Below are 17046 nucleotides of genomic sequence, written 5' to 3' on the forward strand. Positions count from 1 at the left end.
GATCTGGGCGCAGGCTGCTTTGGCCCGGTACTAACGCACCTGATGTAATTAATCATGGACTTCAATCAGCTGTACTGTTCTAAAATAAACCTTGTATCCTTATATCCTTCTCGGAAGCGATTGGACACTGCTTGTTCTGAAGGAAGCGCGTTCACCAGGCGGCCCCCGCTACCTCGAACCTGAACCTCACTTTCGAATCCTGCTTCCCTCGCTTCCAAATGAAAGAGCGAGAAAGAGAGAGGGAAGGAAAAAGAGAGAGAGGGAGAGAGAGAAGGAGGGAGAGAGAGAGAGGAGGGAGAGAGAAGGGGGTAGGGAGAGAGAAAGAGAGAGGGGGTGAGAGAGAGAGGGAGAGAGAGAAGGGGTAGTGAGAGAGAGAGGGAGAGAGAAGGGGGTAGTGAGAGACAGAGAGTGGAGAGAGAGAGAGAGGGAGAGAGAGAGAAGGAGAGCATAATTACTTATTTTAGGGGAGAGCAGCAGAATGTGTTTTTGCCAAATGGCTCTAATTCCGAGCGGCTAACGAGATTGTGCTCTTTAGCAGAGCGGGATCCGCGCGGCGGCGGCGGCAGATTGCCCGCCCGTCCGCGGCGGTAATGGCTCCTCGTACCCCGGCAATAAGCAGTAAAGTGGGAAATGAATATCGCGCGCCGCGTCGCGATGCAAACGAGAGGGGCCTCAGGATCAGGGCCTCCGTGCAGAACCCTCTGATTACATCCGTAATTGCTTCGGTAGCAACGGTTTTTTTTTTCCCTCTCTCTCTCCCTCTCTCTTCTTCTTTTTCTTCTTCTTGCACTTCCTCCTCTGTTTTTGTTCTTGTAATAACTCGTTTGACCATTTGTTTGGTGAATGCGGTTTAGGTTCTGCCGTTTGCCTGTTTGCCGGGACGAGGCAGCCATTTGTTTAGTTTTGTTTTTTGTTTAGTTTTTTTTTGCCACAGTGCGTTTAATAAAAGTCAGTCGATTGCGATTCGGAAGTTTCCGGAACTTCATTAGCGACGGCGGCTCACTCACCGAACGCGGCTCCGCGCGACAGGAACCGGCGGGAATGGCGGTCTTATCTAACGGCGCGCGCGTATCCAGGAAACGTATCGCGGCGGCCGCGAAATCGTTTCTCGGCGGATGTTGTGTGTGCGGTGGACGCGCTGCGCGGCGCGTGGTCGAGGTGTTTTTTTTTAGCATCGTTAGTTTCGCAGGGAGCCGCGTGGTTGCCGTGGCGTCTCGCTCTCCCCGCCGCAGGGACGGATGCGTTCATTACGCGGCTGATAGCGATCAAATATTCTGCGCCGAACGGCGCCCGGGGGGGGGCTGACCGGTTTAATCCGGATCGGTGTACGTGTCTGACGGGGTGTGGAGCCTCGTATCGCTGGCTGGTGGATGTGAGTCAGTCCCCCCTGTCTGTGGCTGCTGGGGGGGGGGGGGAGCAGGGGGGTACGCTGTATATAGGGGGGCGTGAGAGCTACATCACATCCCGTCACCCCCCACTGGTGATTGAACACTTTTTTTTTTTGGCAAGTCCCTGGATTGATGTCCCGGGGTGTTTTAAATGCAGATTGTATGGGGGGCCATAAATATACCCCGCTGCCCCATCGCACCCGTCAGCACCTTCACGACTCCTCAACCCCCCCCCCCCCCTTCCAGTCAGAGTAGAGCACAGTGTTCAACACAGTGTTCTACCCCTCCACCTTCCTCAGACAGAGCCCCATGAGAGAGCTGCACAGGGAGGCCCCGTGACAGAGCTGCACGGGGAGGCCTCGATTCCTCATGGCAGAGCTGCGCAGGGAGGCCCCATGGCAGAGCTGTACAGAAAGGTCCCCCTGGCGGAGCTGTGCAGGGTGTCCTCTTAGAATGGGTCAGACAAACGAAAGGGAGAGGACCACTCACGGTGAGCCTCGTCGTCACCCGTGGACCTGCAAGGAGGGGGCGCACGAAGCCGGTTCAATTCTGACAGCGGTGTCTCCATGACAACCGCTCGTTTCTTTCCCGACGGTGCCTTCCCTGTCCCACCTGCCGCTTCAGTAATTGGCGGCACAATTTTCCACCGTATTTTTTTATTTTTTTATTTTTTTTTTTTACAAAGAAAATTAAACATGATATCTATGAGCGGAGGACTGACAGGCAACCGGGCAGAAATAAAAAATAAAGCATTAGGAAATGTAGCCAGTCAGTTACAAATGCTCCAGGTTCGGTACACTTGTGCTTGGCTAGATATTGTCTATATATTGTGACATTAAAATTAGGCTAAGATGGTAACAGAGAATAGACATGCTTTGCAGTGGGCCTCCCTTCTTTCACATCCAGCTACCGCACCCCTCCTCTGTGTAGTGACGCACCCTTTAAAAATCAACATTGTTCTGCTTGTAGGTTTTGTTCATGCTTGTGGTGTGTCTCAGTGTTGGGGGGTCCTGTCTGGGAATGGGGCAAGGGGAAGAGGGCCTGCTAACGTGCTAACGTGCTCCATGTGCTCTGTTGTTTTCTCTGTGGAAACGGTGATTCACCTGTTATACAGGAGAGCCTATACCTATCAACCTTACTCAAAGGAGAGCCTATACTCCTCCATTCTCAGAAGCATGTAGAGCCTATACCCACAAAGGAGCCTATACAGCCCTGCTGTTTGAGTACCACACTCACTCACAAGCTCACACTGTGAAGACGCGCTGTCACATCCATCTGGAAACGCACACATTCATCCGTCACATTCATCTGAACCCTAGAACTGCCCGCTAAGGTATTTCTGCATGATATATATGTCTCTCACACATGAGAGCGTGTCTGTTTCTCTCGTCTCCTGCGTTAACTTCTTTTATACCCCCCAAAGCCCAAACCGCCACATTCATTAGTAGCCTTCATTATTCACTCGCTGTGCCTTTTAATGCCTAATTGCTGCATTCCTCAGTCGAAGTTATTTTGCGTTGTATTACGGAAAATATGTAGAACTCGGATTACGTTGAAGTTGGTGCAGAGAATGTTATTTATTTATTTTGTTGTAATCTGTGTTTAGACAGACGGTTGGGCGTCCTGGCTCGCCTTTTTGCATCGGGGAACGGCGAGGTGTGAAGACAGAAATTCGTCTCGCTCGCGACGGCTTTATAAAACGAGAACAGGCGCACGCCGGCCTTTGCTGAATTTATACGAGCGCTGTGGGGGTGGGGGGATCGGGGGGGCGGGGGGGGGGACTGTCAGCGCAGTTAATTGATTCGCCCGCGTTTGTCAGGGAAAAAAAAAAAAGCCCGGGCGTCAAAAAGCCCCCGGCCTGCATTATTAAAAGCAATACCGCCGCGGTTTGAGCAAGTCCTCCGCCGTGAATCAGCGTCTGACACGCCCGCCGTGATGTATGGATGTATTATACAGAGCGGCGCACAGGGGGGCCGTTACCATGGTCCCTCCCAAAACACCCCCCCCCCCCCCACCACCCTCGTGCCACCTGTGTTTTCTTAGCAAAGCGGCTCAGACTAGCCCCGGGGCATCTACACATCACTGAGCCCCTCTCTGTACTTACTTACTATAACAGCAATAGCAATGATCACAATCGCAAAATATTTATGGTGGAATACGTTGTAAAAAACGATGACCCGTCGCATAGTTCAACTTAGCAAGTCGGGGACACTACTTTAAAATGTGTATTAGTTTTAGGGTTCACTTGTATAGCTCGATGATGAAGGATTTGTGTCCTAAGTGGGATTTTGATTTGCTGACTCATGGGCACACTTCCCAGTTCTGACTGTGCACTGCACCTCCGTTTGGGGAGGGGGGCAGGGGTGGTAGGGGGGGGGGGGGGTCAGTGCAGAGCTTTGGGCAGGTTCCTGTCCCACCCAGAGCAGCTGGGTGGGGGATAGAACAGCCCTGGATCCCTGAGGCCTGTTGCTGAGGTGTCTGTGCAGGTGAACAGAAGACCTGGGGCTGCCATTATCCGGCTTTACACCTGATCAGTGTCCCGTGAGTGAGACCGAGGGCCTTCTGAAGCCTGCCTGGGCTCCTAAATCAGTCAGCAAGGCCCTTTGAAGCGCAAACTCTAGCTGATAGGGTATAACAGGGGTCCTCAATCTTATCCAGAAAGGGCCAGTGTGGGTGCAGGCTTCTGTGTCAACCAGGCAGTAACAACACACCTGATTCCACTAATTGAGGTTCTTAGCAAAGACTCTAGTGGCTGATTAGTAGGAGCAGGTGTGTTACTGCTTGGTTGGAACAAAGCCTGCACCCACACCGGCCCTTTCTGGATAAGATTCAGGACCCCTGGGGTATAACTATATAACTGTCTTCCGTGTAGTTATAACTTAGCCATAGCAAGTTATGCGGTGGACAGTCTTTGAAGTCTGGCTTCTTCCTGTATTGGTCTAGTCCCCCTCCCTCAGACAGAGCACCCCCCCTCTCCCCCCCACACCCCTGGGGCAGTTCCCCTCAAAGTGAACCCAGCCGCACAGCCCGATAGCGTACTCCATTTCGCAACGGAAACAAAACAAAACTAGAAATGAAAAAAAATACCATTCTCTTGATTTAAAGACGAGAAAGCGATCGTCTCACCGGCAGAATGAATATTTAAACATTTTTCTCTTTTGCTTCGGCGGGGTTTGTAAGGGGCGTGAGACTGAAGATGTGTTAGTGGCCCCCCTGTTGATATTTTCCATCAGGGCTGGGGTGGGGGGTTAGGGGGGGTGACTGTTGCACGCAGAAAGGTAATGGAGAGAACTTCACGATGATGCGTTTCCTTTAATTCCCTCTCTGAGGCGAAACGGGGCTTTTTGATGGGTGGCGCGGAAGCGGGGGGGTGGGGTTTCGGGGTTTCGGGGTCCGGCGAATATTTGCGCCTCGCCGTTTGTAAAGAAGCGAGAGTTTTAATATTTAAAACAATCCTATTACGGAGGAAAAATAAGGCCTGGAAATGCGTCTCCCCGCTCTGAATATTTAATGGCGGTTTGTACGCGCGGGCTTGCCATTTACATCGCCTCCATTTAGCCAGAAGAGACAGAATAATGACGAAAGAGGAGAGGAGGAGGCCGCCCCTCGGCAACCCGGGCCTTCTCCTGAACGCTTTCGCCCCGTCTGGCGGTGAGTAAAGGCCTGGCGCAGGTTTGGGGCGGAGAACCTGGTCATTAAAGTGGGCTCCGTATGGAGTCACCCGCTCCGGTCTTCAACCGGTGGCCCGTGTCTAATACAGCTCATCTGCCCAACTGGACAGCTGTCATAAAGTGACACACACGCAACACACATGCACACACATACGAATACACACACGCACACACACACACTTGCACACACATGCACACACACACACACACACACACACAACATTTGCAGTCTCGCACACAAAGAATGATGTGTCTCCTGTTACTGGATGTTTTTTTACCTGAAGGCTGTTATACCTGTTTAGACTCTGAAGCAGAGCTTGGTAAAATGATGGATTGGCAGATTGGGGGTTGGGTGTGGGGTTGGGTGGGGTAGGGGCCATTATAAATGACTTTGAAGCTCGCAGCAGTAATGGAGGGGAACAGGAATGTAGGGGCCCACAGCGAGGGACGCCTGGGCGTCGCGGGGCGGCGGGCGCGGTCACACACCCGATCCGAGCGTTCCGCGTGCGCTCCTGCCGCTAACATCAGCAGCCCGGGGGGCTCTTTCAGGGGTCGCCCTCTCTCTCTCTCTCTCTCTTTTTGAGGCTCCCTCTCACAATGTCCGCGCTGTTTTTCCGGCCGGCCGTTCCATCGGGCCACGCCCCTCCCGCGCTCAAACTCTTCGCCCGCGTGTGTTTTCATTGGGCCGGGGAGTTACCGAGGCAACGGCTTCCAACAGCCAGTCGCCTGCAGAGATGGTGTTGCTAGCCCCGATGATTAGTAGCGTTTGTCGTTTGGAGCGGGGGGGGCCGGGTATTAATCTGCTTCAGGCGCTCGGGGGGGGTTCTCTGCCTCCGAAGCGTTTTCAGATTGCGGTCACGGTGAAGCTGGTCAGGAACGTTCGACCGCTAGTTTTGACCCGCTGCGTTTGAACGCATCGTTGGAAAAGCGGTTTGGGTTGTGTGTGGGCAGAAGTGGGTGCCATCTTGCACTGACTGTGCCTCGTTATAAATCTGTGGTTTAGACCGTTGGTTAGGAGAGAAGGGTCTCGCAAGTGGCTGCGTGCTGCGGCGCTGTGGTTTTAAATGGAGGTGTGGCTTTCACTGCCTCCATTTAAATGGAGATATTTATTATTGAGCTTTACATCACTGAGCTGCCTCTGTGTTGCATTTGGAACTGAAAGAGGGGCTGGTTCAGGCTGTGAGCTTGGAACTGCAGGCTGCTGATTTTGGAGGACATAGCACACACACACACACACACACAACACACACATCACACACATACCACCACCACCACACATCACATGCATGTGTGTGTGTGTGGTTGGGTGTGTGTGTGTGTATGGGTGTATGTGTGTGTGTGTATAGGTGTATAGGGTGTGTGTGTATGTGGGTGTGTGTGTGTGTGTGTGTGTATAGGTGTGTATAGGGGTGTGTGTGTATGTGTGTTGTGTGTGTGTGTGTGTGTATAGGAATGTATGTGTGTGTGTGTGTGTGTGTGTGTGTATAGGTGTGTATAGGGGTGTGTGTGTGTGTGTGTGTGTATGAGTGTGTGTGTGTGTGTGTGTATAGGGGTGTGTGTGTGTGTGTGTGTTTGAGTGTGTGTGTGTGTATAGGTGTGTATAGGGGTGTGTATATCTGTATCACAGCAGCATGCAGAGCCCCCTTCTGGCCGGTCCCTGTAGTGCCCCCTCTGGAGCTCAGAGTAGATCTTTATTTACAGGCGAGGCCTGGGAAACAGCTGGTCAGGCCGTTTAGCCTCAGGCCCCTGATTTGTTCCCGTTTACACGGGCAGCCGAAGAAAAGCCGGTGTGTTCCTCCCTCTCTCTCTCTCCCTCTCTCTCTCTCTCTCTCTCTCTCTCTCTCTCTCTCTCTCCTCTCTCTCTCTCTCTCTCCCTCCCTCTCTCTCTCTCTCTCTCTCTCTCCCTCCCTCTCTCTCTCTCTCCTATTGATCCGGCGCTTAGAGAATCTGCTCTGCTGTCTAAACACTATCGATCCCCCTTCAGTCCCGCCCGGGTCCCACTCCAGCGCCTAACGGGGACGGGGACGGGACGGATTGAAATTTCACTTCCCCCCGCGCCGCCCCTGTTATTTCCGTCCTGATTTTTCCCCCCCTTGGAGAGAGAGAGAGATTAGGGGGGCGAGGGCAGGTGTGCAGGCGGGACACAGCCCGAGAGGAATGCGCGAGACGGCTACGCTGCCCCACATCGTACTGCAGCACCCCTCTACAGGCCGGGGACCCCCTATACACACTCACACACACTCACCCACACACGCACATGCACACATGCACACAACAGACACACACACACACACACTCTCCCACACACGCACACACACTCATACACACGCACACACACACACACACTCACACGCACACGCACACACACTCATACACTCACACACACTCACCCACGCACTCACACACACACACTGTTTGTAAGTTTTCTTTCAGCATGAGAGCCACTTGCACCATGGGCTCCTCCGTCTCACCTGCTTCTGCTGGCTGCCCCCCCCCCAGCACATGATTAATGGGGGGGGGGTCTCCATGACAGGCCAGAGCTGGGAGGGCCTGAGCCCCCCTCCTGCTTGGCACTCCAGTGCCACCATCGCAGCAAATTGCTCGCATAACCGCCGATACAGTTACTTCCCCGATCAATGAGCTTCTGTCCCCCCTAATGATGTCAATATGCGGCTCTTATTCATGGTGATAATAATGGCACACGTTGTGATGCGATTAACTTCATCCTTCACACTCCCTTTCTCTCTCTCATTCTCTTTTTATTTCTCTTCTTTCTCTCATTCCCTCTTTTTTCTATATTTCTTTCTCCGTTTTTCTGTCTCTTTCTCGCTCCTCCTCACACACTCTCTCCCCCTATCTCTCACTCCCTTTTTTCATTCTCTTTCCTTGTCTTTCACTCACTCTTTCATTCTGTCTATCCCTCGTTCTCACACCATCTCTCTCCCCTCTTTCTCTCTCACACACTTTCTCCGCTTCTCCCTCTCATTCCGTCCACCCCTCTCACTCTCTCCCTTTCTCACACTCTCTTTTTCTCTCTCTGTCTCTCTTATCCCCCCCTCTCTCCTCCAGCTGCAGGAGAGGAGTGTGGAGGTGCAGGAGGCGCGGCGGGCCCTGGAGGAGGCGCGGCGTGCTCTGGAGGAGGCGCGGGCGAGCGAGAGGGAGCAGAGCAGAGACTACGCGGCCCTGCGGCTCCAGCTGAGCCGTGCCAGGGAGGAGCTCGTCAGCGCCACCCGCAGGGTCGGTCCGGAAGCGCGGGCTCCGCGTGCGCTAAGGCATTAGCCAAATGTGCATGTGATGACCTTGAAGCTGTATGCTAATGCGATATTTTCTGCAGAATATCATTACCCCCGTCATATTTCTTATTGCGTTAAGTGTAATTATTACGCTTATGGGCCAAATTATTATTTTGCTCCCTGGGGCCATTTTCTTTCCCTGCGAAACCATTTTCTCTGCCTCCCATTATAAATAACACTTACTGATCCGCCCTGATTAAAAACATGTAACAGGCAGTCATAAAGACAAAGACACGCGTGCGCACACACACACACACACACACACACACACACTCACACACACGCGCACACACCCACACACACACATACACTCACGGTCTCACACACACACACACACCCACACACGCACACACGGCCTCACACACACACACGCACACACACACACACACGCGCACACACCCACACACACACACACACACACACAGCTGCTCACTCTCTGTAAAACACTGGATCTGAATTGCGTGTCTGCCTCCCAGCCAGCCTGTCATAAGCTGGATTAAGAAAAATGGACGCACAGTTTGACACAAATTGGAAAATGAGTTTTGGTAAAGGGGCGCTGGTGTGAAAATGAGAGATATTAAAATTATGAATCAGTGTCTGGGAGCGGTGGCAGGCTTGGTGGGGGGAGGGGGGACGCAGGTGGGGGGGGGCCTAAAAGGACAAAAACAGCTGAAAGTTTGGTCTGAATTGTGACCTTTGCAGTGGTCAGAACAGAGTCCACTCACTTTCTTCCTCTGTCTCTCACTTCTGTATGCATGTGCGTGTGTGTGCGTGTGTGTGTGTGTGCGTGTGTGTGCGTGTGTGTGTGTGTGTGAGTGCATGTGTGTGTGTGTTGTGTGTGTGTGTGTGTGTGTGTGTGTGTGTGTGTGTGAGTGTGTGTGCGTGTGTGTGTGTGTGTGCGTGCATGTGTGTGTGTGTGTGTGTGTGTGTGCATGTGTGTGTGTGTGCGTGTGTGTGTGTGTGTGTGTGTGTGTGTGTGTGTGTGTGTGTGCGCGTGTGTGTGTGTGTGTGTGTTTGTGCGTGTGCGTGTGTGTGTGTGTGTGTGTGTGTGTGTGTGTGTGGGTATTTGTGCAGCAGGATGACGTGGTGCTGGAGCAGGGGGCGGAGCGGCGCAGGATGGAGGAGCTGTGCGAGCAGCTGCAGGGGGAGGTGGGCCGACTGCAGGAACAGCTGGAGTCAGACCGAGCAGCGATACAGACACAGGTCAGCCCCCCCCTGCTGTACTGACCGTGTTACACACACACACACGCTCACACGCACGCACACACCCACACTCACACTTAAACAGTCACACACCCACACACACGCACACACACACACTCACACGCATTCACGCGAACACACACTCACGCAAGTCTTGCCTCTCTCCAGCTCATGCACAAACAGCACGAACTGTCACACTTCCTCCACTGAGCGCGCTCAGGCTGGAATCAGGAGCGGTGCAGCGGGGGATGTGGGTGGGGGGGGGGGAGCAGCTGCTGTTAGCGCACACGCACCTTGACCCCTGTGACCCCGCGCATTGAGACGCGCTCGCGGAACATAAAGCCCCTTCAGGTGGGAGAGAGCACCCCCCCGAGCCGACCCCCTTCTGGAAAAAACCAGACTCTTCACTCCGCCACAAAAGAGCCGCTCTTCAGCTTCTCCCCACAAAGACCGGGGGGGTCTCCATACGCACGGGGGGGGGGGGGGGGTTACAAAAACGAGGCGTGGGGTCAAGTGGCCTCCTCCGAGAGGGGGGCGCTAGGCGACGCTCACTTCCCGAAAAAAAAAGAGAGCAGCGGCACCCCTGACCCCTCGTAGCGCGGGTAACCGCGGTAGCGTCTCCACGGCGACGTACGCAGGAGGCTGCTGTGGAGCTCTGGTCTTCAGACCAGCGACATTTACAGTAAGAGGTCTAGCCCCGTTTCAACATTTGACTCGAGGACAATGTTGGGTTATGTTCTTAAGTATTCCGGTCACATCTCACCTGTGCTCATGCGAACGCCTGCACACTGGCCTTTTAGATCAGCTAATGTGTCCTCTTCGGCTCAGTTTATCTTCAGTTGTTCTTTTGGTTTTGAACTTTATTCTTTTTTTTTTTTTTTTTTTTTACTAGTCACAATTATACATCTGTCCCACTGCGCAATAATAATAATGATAATAGTAATAATAATAATAATGATAACAGTGAATTTCATTAATATGGGGGAACTCTAGGGCGTGGGGTTACTTCATTATTTTTAGATCTTCATATCCAAGCATGATCTATGGAGCCGGGAGATGTGCTGACTTATATTGCTCATCTTTGGGCAGCCTGAGAGCAGCCTGGGAGCAGCTTGATCACGGCGCTGAGGGTTATGGGCTATTAGAGGTGTATTTCTCCCTCTCTAACCTTTCAGAGAGGCTGTCTTAATTGACGCAGGGCGGTCTGGGGTGAATGTCAGCTCCCCTGCTGGGCCTCTTACCAATAAAGCAGCAGCCTGCAGGCCCACAGCAATGAAGCAGCTCACACACACACACACACACGCGCGCGCGCACACACACACACACACTCACGCTCACACACACACACACACACTCACACTCACACTCGCACGCACACACACACTCACTCACTCACACACACACACACACACACACACACACACACACACTCACACACTCACACACACACACACACACTCACACACTCACACACTCACACACACACACTCACACAAACACACACACACACACACTCACACTCACACTCGCACGCACACACACACTCACTCACTCACACACACACACACACCACACACACACACACACTCACACACTCACACACACACACACCACGCACACACTCACACACTCACGCACTCACACACACACACTCACACAAACACACACACACACACACATTCGCATGCACGCACACACACACACTCACACACACACACACACACTCGCATGCACTCACACACTCACACTCACACACACACACACACTCGCATGCACGCACACACTCACACACTCTCACACACACACACACACATGCAAGTACCCACTGAATCTGTTGCTGAGCTCTTGTGTTGAGGATCTCTCCTCTTATTTTTTTTCCCTTCTTCCCATCTCTCTGTTTCTTTCTTTCTTTCTTTCTCGCTCTCTTCTCAGAGGTGTCAGAGTGAAGAGGAGTTGGAGAGGCTGAGGAGGGATCAGCAGCAGATGAAAGATGAGGTCATCGCCGCAGAGCACAAGGTCCTCTCCGCAGTGTCATTACCCACAATGCCTTTGGTTTACCCGCTGGAGTAGCAGTGGTGGCCTTTGTGGAGAGCTTCAGCCTACATCTGCACAGGCCTGTTAGCCTTTCCCACCTTAGTCTCACAGATTACCTGCAGACGCGGGAGTACCCAGCACTCAGTGAAGCCCAAAGCCCAGACCTCACCTCGCGGGTCTCTGTACGGTCCGCTTGTACCACATGACCTAGCGACACGTTGCCGCGCATCCGCGGCCCTGGTCTTGCCGTGTAGCCGTCGGCTAACGTCTGGTATCAGTGTGTTATGTAAAAAAAGTTGTGTAAGTCGCTGTTGATAAGAGCATCTGCTAAATGCCTGTAATGTAATGTATGTGTGTGGTGGGATGGAACCTAGCCTTGGTCACGTTGCCATGGAGATGACCGCGGGCTGAAGGCCGGTGTGCTTGTGTCCCCCCCCCCCCCCCGGGCGTGGCCCGTACCTGTGCGCAGGTGAGCCGGCTGCAGAGGGAGGCGGAGCTGGCGGGGCGGGCGCGGCAGGAGGAGGCCGCCGAGCGGGAGGCGGAGCTTGGGGACTGGAGGAGCCGCTGCCGCCAGGCCTCCGAGGCGCTGGGGGAGCGGGACGCTGAGCTGGGGGAGGCGCAGCGCGCCCGAGACTCCGCCCACAGGAGCCTGAGGCTGCAGGAGGAGCGGGCCCAGAGGCTGGGCGCGGAGAAACAGAGGCTGGAGGAGGCGCTGGGGGAGATGGAGGCCAGGGTGAGGAGGGGGGGGGGTGGTGGGGCGGAGAGGGGTTGCGGGGGGGGGAGGGGCGGAGGGAGGGGGGGGCCACGGCGGTCCAGACCCCGGGCAGCATCAGCACACTGGAGCATAATTACGGTGTGATACACATGAGAATGCAATCAGCTGCCCTTCAGCTGGAGAGGAGCTTTTTTATGTGTTTTTTAAACCTCGTTTATGCAGACAGAGTTAAAATGCATATGAGCACAGAGCCTCCAATTAGCGTTTAGTGCTTATGGAAGCAGCTTCGCCGGTTTTTTTTACGCCGGCGCTCGCTGGCTGTGAGGGGGTGGGGGTGCCGGCGTGATAAAGACGGATGACGCCCCTTGTGTTGCGCGGGGAGACGCGCGCTGTGCGTTCACGACGGCGGGAAGCCACACCTTCCTCAACCGTCTCATGGGCGGGGCTAAAGGGTGGACCAATCACAAAGCTCTTCTCCACAGCAGAAGACGTGGTTTAAAAATAAAATGTCAGTCACCAGCGGTACAAAGCCCTCTGCCTCCAGTTTTGCGATTTACGAGACCCCGTTCCATCGTCTCTGTCGTGCTCCTCGTTGATTCCCTCTTGAGTACTGCACTGCTGCCCCTGCAGAGACCCTGGTGTAAAGCAAGCCGAACTGAACCCATAAACCCCTGAACGCGCTGTGAAATTGGCTCAGTCCTGTAATTAATTGATTGGTCCTCTCGGTTGCTCCTGTGTGGACGTACATCCGGTCAGTTTTTACATGTGAGTGCGTGAGAGTGAGAGAGTGAGTGCGTGAGAGAGTGAGAGAGTGAGTGCGTGAGAGAGTGAGAGAGTGGATTACCTGCCGTCGAGGGCTCTGCGGTTATCACTGCTGTGGTTTCCGTGGTGATGACCGCTACGGTTTCCAGCAGTTGTGACCGCTTTCCTGCAGTCGTCTCTGAAGCAAACGTGAGCCCGGGGCTTCTGACTGCTGCCTCTGAGTCAGCATCCGTCCTGCCCCTACCCCACCCCCCCCCACCCACCCCACCCCCCCCACCCCCGGCGCAGAGTTTAACCCAGACCGGCCTACTCTCCCGCTCCCCACCGCAGGGCTGACATTTAGCTGACGCTCTTATCCGGAGCGACCTCCCAACGCGAAACCAAAGTGGAAAGATCAGGGGATCGAATCGCAGTTCTTTCCTAGCGAGGGGAAAGTTCAGTCTCTCTCTCGCGAGAGAGAGAGACTGCAAGAGCAAGAAGTTGCAGACTCAGTGGGCAACTTGTCGATTACCCGGACATAACTAAGTCAGGTCATACAAACAAGAACAAACTACTGGCCTTAAACTTTGCTGTACGCACGGGACACAAGGAACCGCAGGTTCTGCTAAACGGACAAAGAAGCAGCACCCTATCAGGTTTTGGAGGGGGGATAGGTGAAAGTTGGAGAGGGTCGGGGTGCAGGAGCTGTGGTGGGTCTTCCAGAACCACATGGGGAGGCAACTCTGTGTCCTTCTCACCTTGCCCTGCATCGTACCCGCCCCCCTCCCTCCCCCCCCCCCGCCCCCCCATGCTGTAGTATAATCACCGCCCGGTTTACTCTCCGCAATCAAAGATCCACACAGCGCTGCGTTTTCCAACCCGCGTTACGCTGATAAATAATGACGCTTCATCATCAGCTAAGAACCCAGCGCATTCTCACACACGGCCAGGGGGGGAAAGGTGTGGATAACGATGTAATTCTACGGCAATTTCTGCAAACATGAATAACAACTTTGATGGGAGGGGGGCATGAAGCGCCACATTATCCAATTTAACCGAGCGACGGGAAGCGCCGATGATGTCATCAGGCCACTGAAGCCAGGGCGGAAAAACCGCTCGTCGCCATTAGCGATCGTCTTTTAACGCCCGCCAAACGGGAGAGAGAGAGTGTTTTTTGTTTCTCGCTCGGGCTTGCTTTTGAAATGGGTGATGGAGAGTTTTGGGGTGATGAAGAGGTTGTGTGCGTGTGCCCGTCTGCTTTCCTCTCTGTTCCCGTCGAAGTAGCGTTCGAACCCCCCGCGGTACGGGCGCAGCGGGAATGACGGTATTTTTCAGGGGAAGGTGACTCTCGTCATTTTAACTCTTTTTGTTTCGTGTCAGTGCTAAAAAATGGCTCGATGCTGGAGAAGCTTGTTGCACATGTAACCTGTGGTTTCATAAGCGTGTTCGGAAGACGGGTCAGTCCCTACCTTTGATGGTGATGTGTCTAAGAATCTATTTTAGATTTTGGTCCGTTGCTGTAGAGCTGTTCGTTAAATTTTTTTCAGAAGCTTTTTGAAAAGAAACAAATAAATTGACCTTTCTACCCTATTCCAAAAATGTTTCATTCAAATTAATTTTTATTATTATTTTTTATTGTACATGTTCCAGATGTTTTTTGTTTTAATTTTTTTCATTCCAGGCACTAGGCTGGAATGTACATCTGCCAATACATCTACCTGCTTATGATGACAAAGTCGAGCAGTAATGTTTTTGTCGCATTTGGATGACATCACTTCCTGTCCCTAACCCTAACCCCTCCCCTCCCAGCTGGCGGAGAGGGAGGAGAGGACGGCTGACCTCGCTGCGGAGGCGGGGTCTCTCCGGGCGCGGCTGCAAGCCGTCGGCGACGACGCCCACGCCGTCCGGCTCCAGCTGCGGAGCTCCCAGGATGCACTGCAGCAGGTGACGGCGGAGCTGCGGGCCTGCAGGAGAGAGGTGGAGGAGCGGGTACGGAAGCGCTGCCCGTTAGCCGCCGCCATGTTTGTCTGGTATCACACGTGAAAGCAGGTTTCATTTCAGCGGGGTCTCTTGCTGTCTGAGCATGACCCTGGACTGTGGGGTCCGTCCCCCTAAGACACTGGGTTCTGGTGTGTGTGTGTGTGTGTGTGTAAAATAGTGATGTGTGTGTATATAACATTGGCCAGCAGGCAGGTAGATTCCGTCAGTCACTCAACAGCGCCTCCCCTGGTCAGTCGGACACTTGCACGGTGCTTCTCCAGCACTGTGACTGTGGAGCGGGAGATGGCAGTGGCCGCCAGCACTGTGTAGCATGCTGCTGGCTGCACACCTTTGTGAGGACTTTGCAGTGATGATGCTGGTCTGCGGACGTGATTGGCTGTAGCGGTGAGTGAACACGGCCTGTGTGCTGCGATTGTGTCATTGGGCAGGACTCCCTGATTGGACAGAAGGAGGAGCAGGTGGAGGAGATCCAGGCTGACCTGGAGCAGCTTCAGCAGCAGTACACCACCTGCTACACCCAGGTACAACTGGCAGCCTCACACACCTGTACCCTTTTCCCTTTAGCTGTGTGTGTGTGTGTGTAACAGTGGTGTGTGTGTGTGTGTGTGTTTATAACAGAAATGTGTGTGTGTGTGACAGAGTGAGTGCATGTGTGCCTGAATGACCGTGAGTGTGTGTGTGTGTGTGTGTGAGTGTGTAACTGTGGTCTGTGTGTATAACAACAGTGTGTGTGAGTGAGTGTGTATGTGTATAAAAGTGGTGAGTGTGAGTGTGTATTTGTGTGTGTGTAACAGTGGAGTGTGTGTGTGTGTAACCGTGGTCTGTGTGTATAATATCAGTGTGTATATCCACAGCTGGTGCAGGAGGAGCAGGCCGTGTCGCGGCTGAAGGAGGAGCTCAGGGACTCGGGGGAGCAGACGGACCTGCTGGCCTCTCAGGTGGCGGAGCTGAACACAGAGACCCAGAGACTGCAGCAGGAACTGGACCTGCTCACAGAGAAACACACAGCCGCACAGCAGGAGGTACAGTACTCAGTGACCTCTGACCCCACAGTGACCCCACAGTGACCCCTGACCCCTCCATGACCACTGACCCCTTTCTGAGTCTCACCATTACAACTTCTCGGTATCTCCTTATTTTTCAGAAGTGCTACTTTAACCCAAGATCTTCAGCCTTTAAATTTGCATATTCAAGAATCAACTTAAATTTTCAAGCCTTCAACCTATATTTTTAGAAACTAAACTTGAGACTAACTATACATTTTTTTACATCTGTGAATTGACCTGTATATATTCCAGGTTTGATTATATGTTTCCTGTCTGGCCAGTAGTGAGTAAAGTGTCCAGGGTCCTATGATTGACAGCTCTGATTGTGGCACAGGTGGCCAGCAGGGACGAAGCGGTGCTGAAACTAACGGCTGATCTGAGATCAGCCCAGGAGCACCTGAGAACAGCCCAGGAGGAGGTGAGGCTGATCTCACATCCCCAACATCCCCGAGCAAACAAACAGCATCATAACCCACTCTGATACCATTATAGTCCCGATTCACTGTACCTGGTACTGGCAATATTCACTGGTACCCATTCTGATAATATTACCCAATCAGAAGACCCCACTCCATAATGTGCCTGTACAGTACCCAATCAGAGGACCCCTCTCCATAATATTACTGTACAGCACTCTATCACAGAAACCTGCTCTCATAATATTACTGTACAGTACCCAATCACAGAACCCCACTCCATAATATTACTGTACTTTTTGAATGTAGCCTAGAATACAAACAGGGCCTACATCTTTTTCTTTACATTTTCCCTGCCTGCCTTACCTATGGGCTTTGTGCTACACACACAGCTTGTGAGGACTTTGCCAAACCAAAGTATGACTTGTGAGGACTTTGCCAAACTAAAGTATGACTTGTGAGGACTTTGCCAAACTAAAATATGACTTGTGAGGACTTTGTCAGTTGAAGTCTGTTTGAAGTCCCGGGTGACAGTTTA

General features: G+C 53.0%; 1 protein-coding gene across 1 annotated transcript in view; it reads left to right on the plus strand.

Annotated features, from left to right (window-relative positions):
• LOC135256171 (trichohyalin) overlaps window positions 1-17046 on the plus strand; it is a 146389-nt gene that overhangs the window by 96322 nt on the left and 33021 nt on the right. Inside the window, exons 14-21 of the mRNA XM_064338016.1 lie at window positions 8129-8296; window positions 9430-9555; window positions 11488-11571; window positions 12059-12322; window positions 14855-15034; window positions 15475-15567; window positions 15901-16068; window positions 16427-16510. Of these exons, the coding sequence (XP_064194086.1) occupies window positions 8129-8296; window positions 9430-9555; window positions 11488-11571; window positions 12059-12322; window positions 14855-15034; window positions 15475-15567; window positions 15901-16068; window positions 16427-16510 (1167 nt within the window). The remainder of the gene's footprint in view (window positions 1-8128; window positions 8297-9429; window positions 9556-11487; window positions 11572-12058; window positions 12323-14854; window positions 15035-15474; window positions 15568-15900; window positions 16069-16426; window positions 16511-17046) is intronic.

The sequence above is a fragment of the Anguilla rostrata genome, chromosome 5, assembly GCF_018555375.3.
Source record: "Anguilla rostrata isolate EN2019 chromosome 5, ASM1855537v3, whole genome shotgun sequence".
In the NCBI taxonomy this organism is placed as follows: Eukaryota; Metazoa; Chordata; class Actinopteri; order Anguilliformes; family Anguillidae; genus Anguilla; species Anguilla rostrata.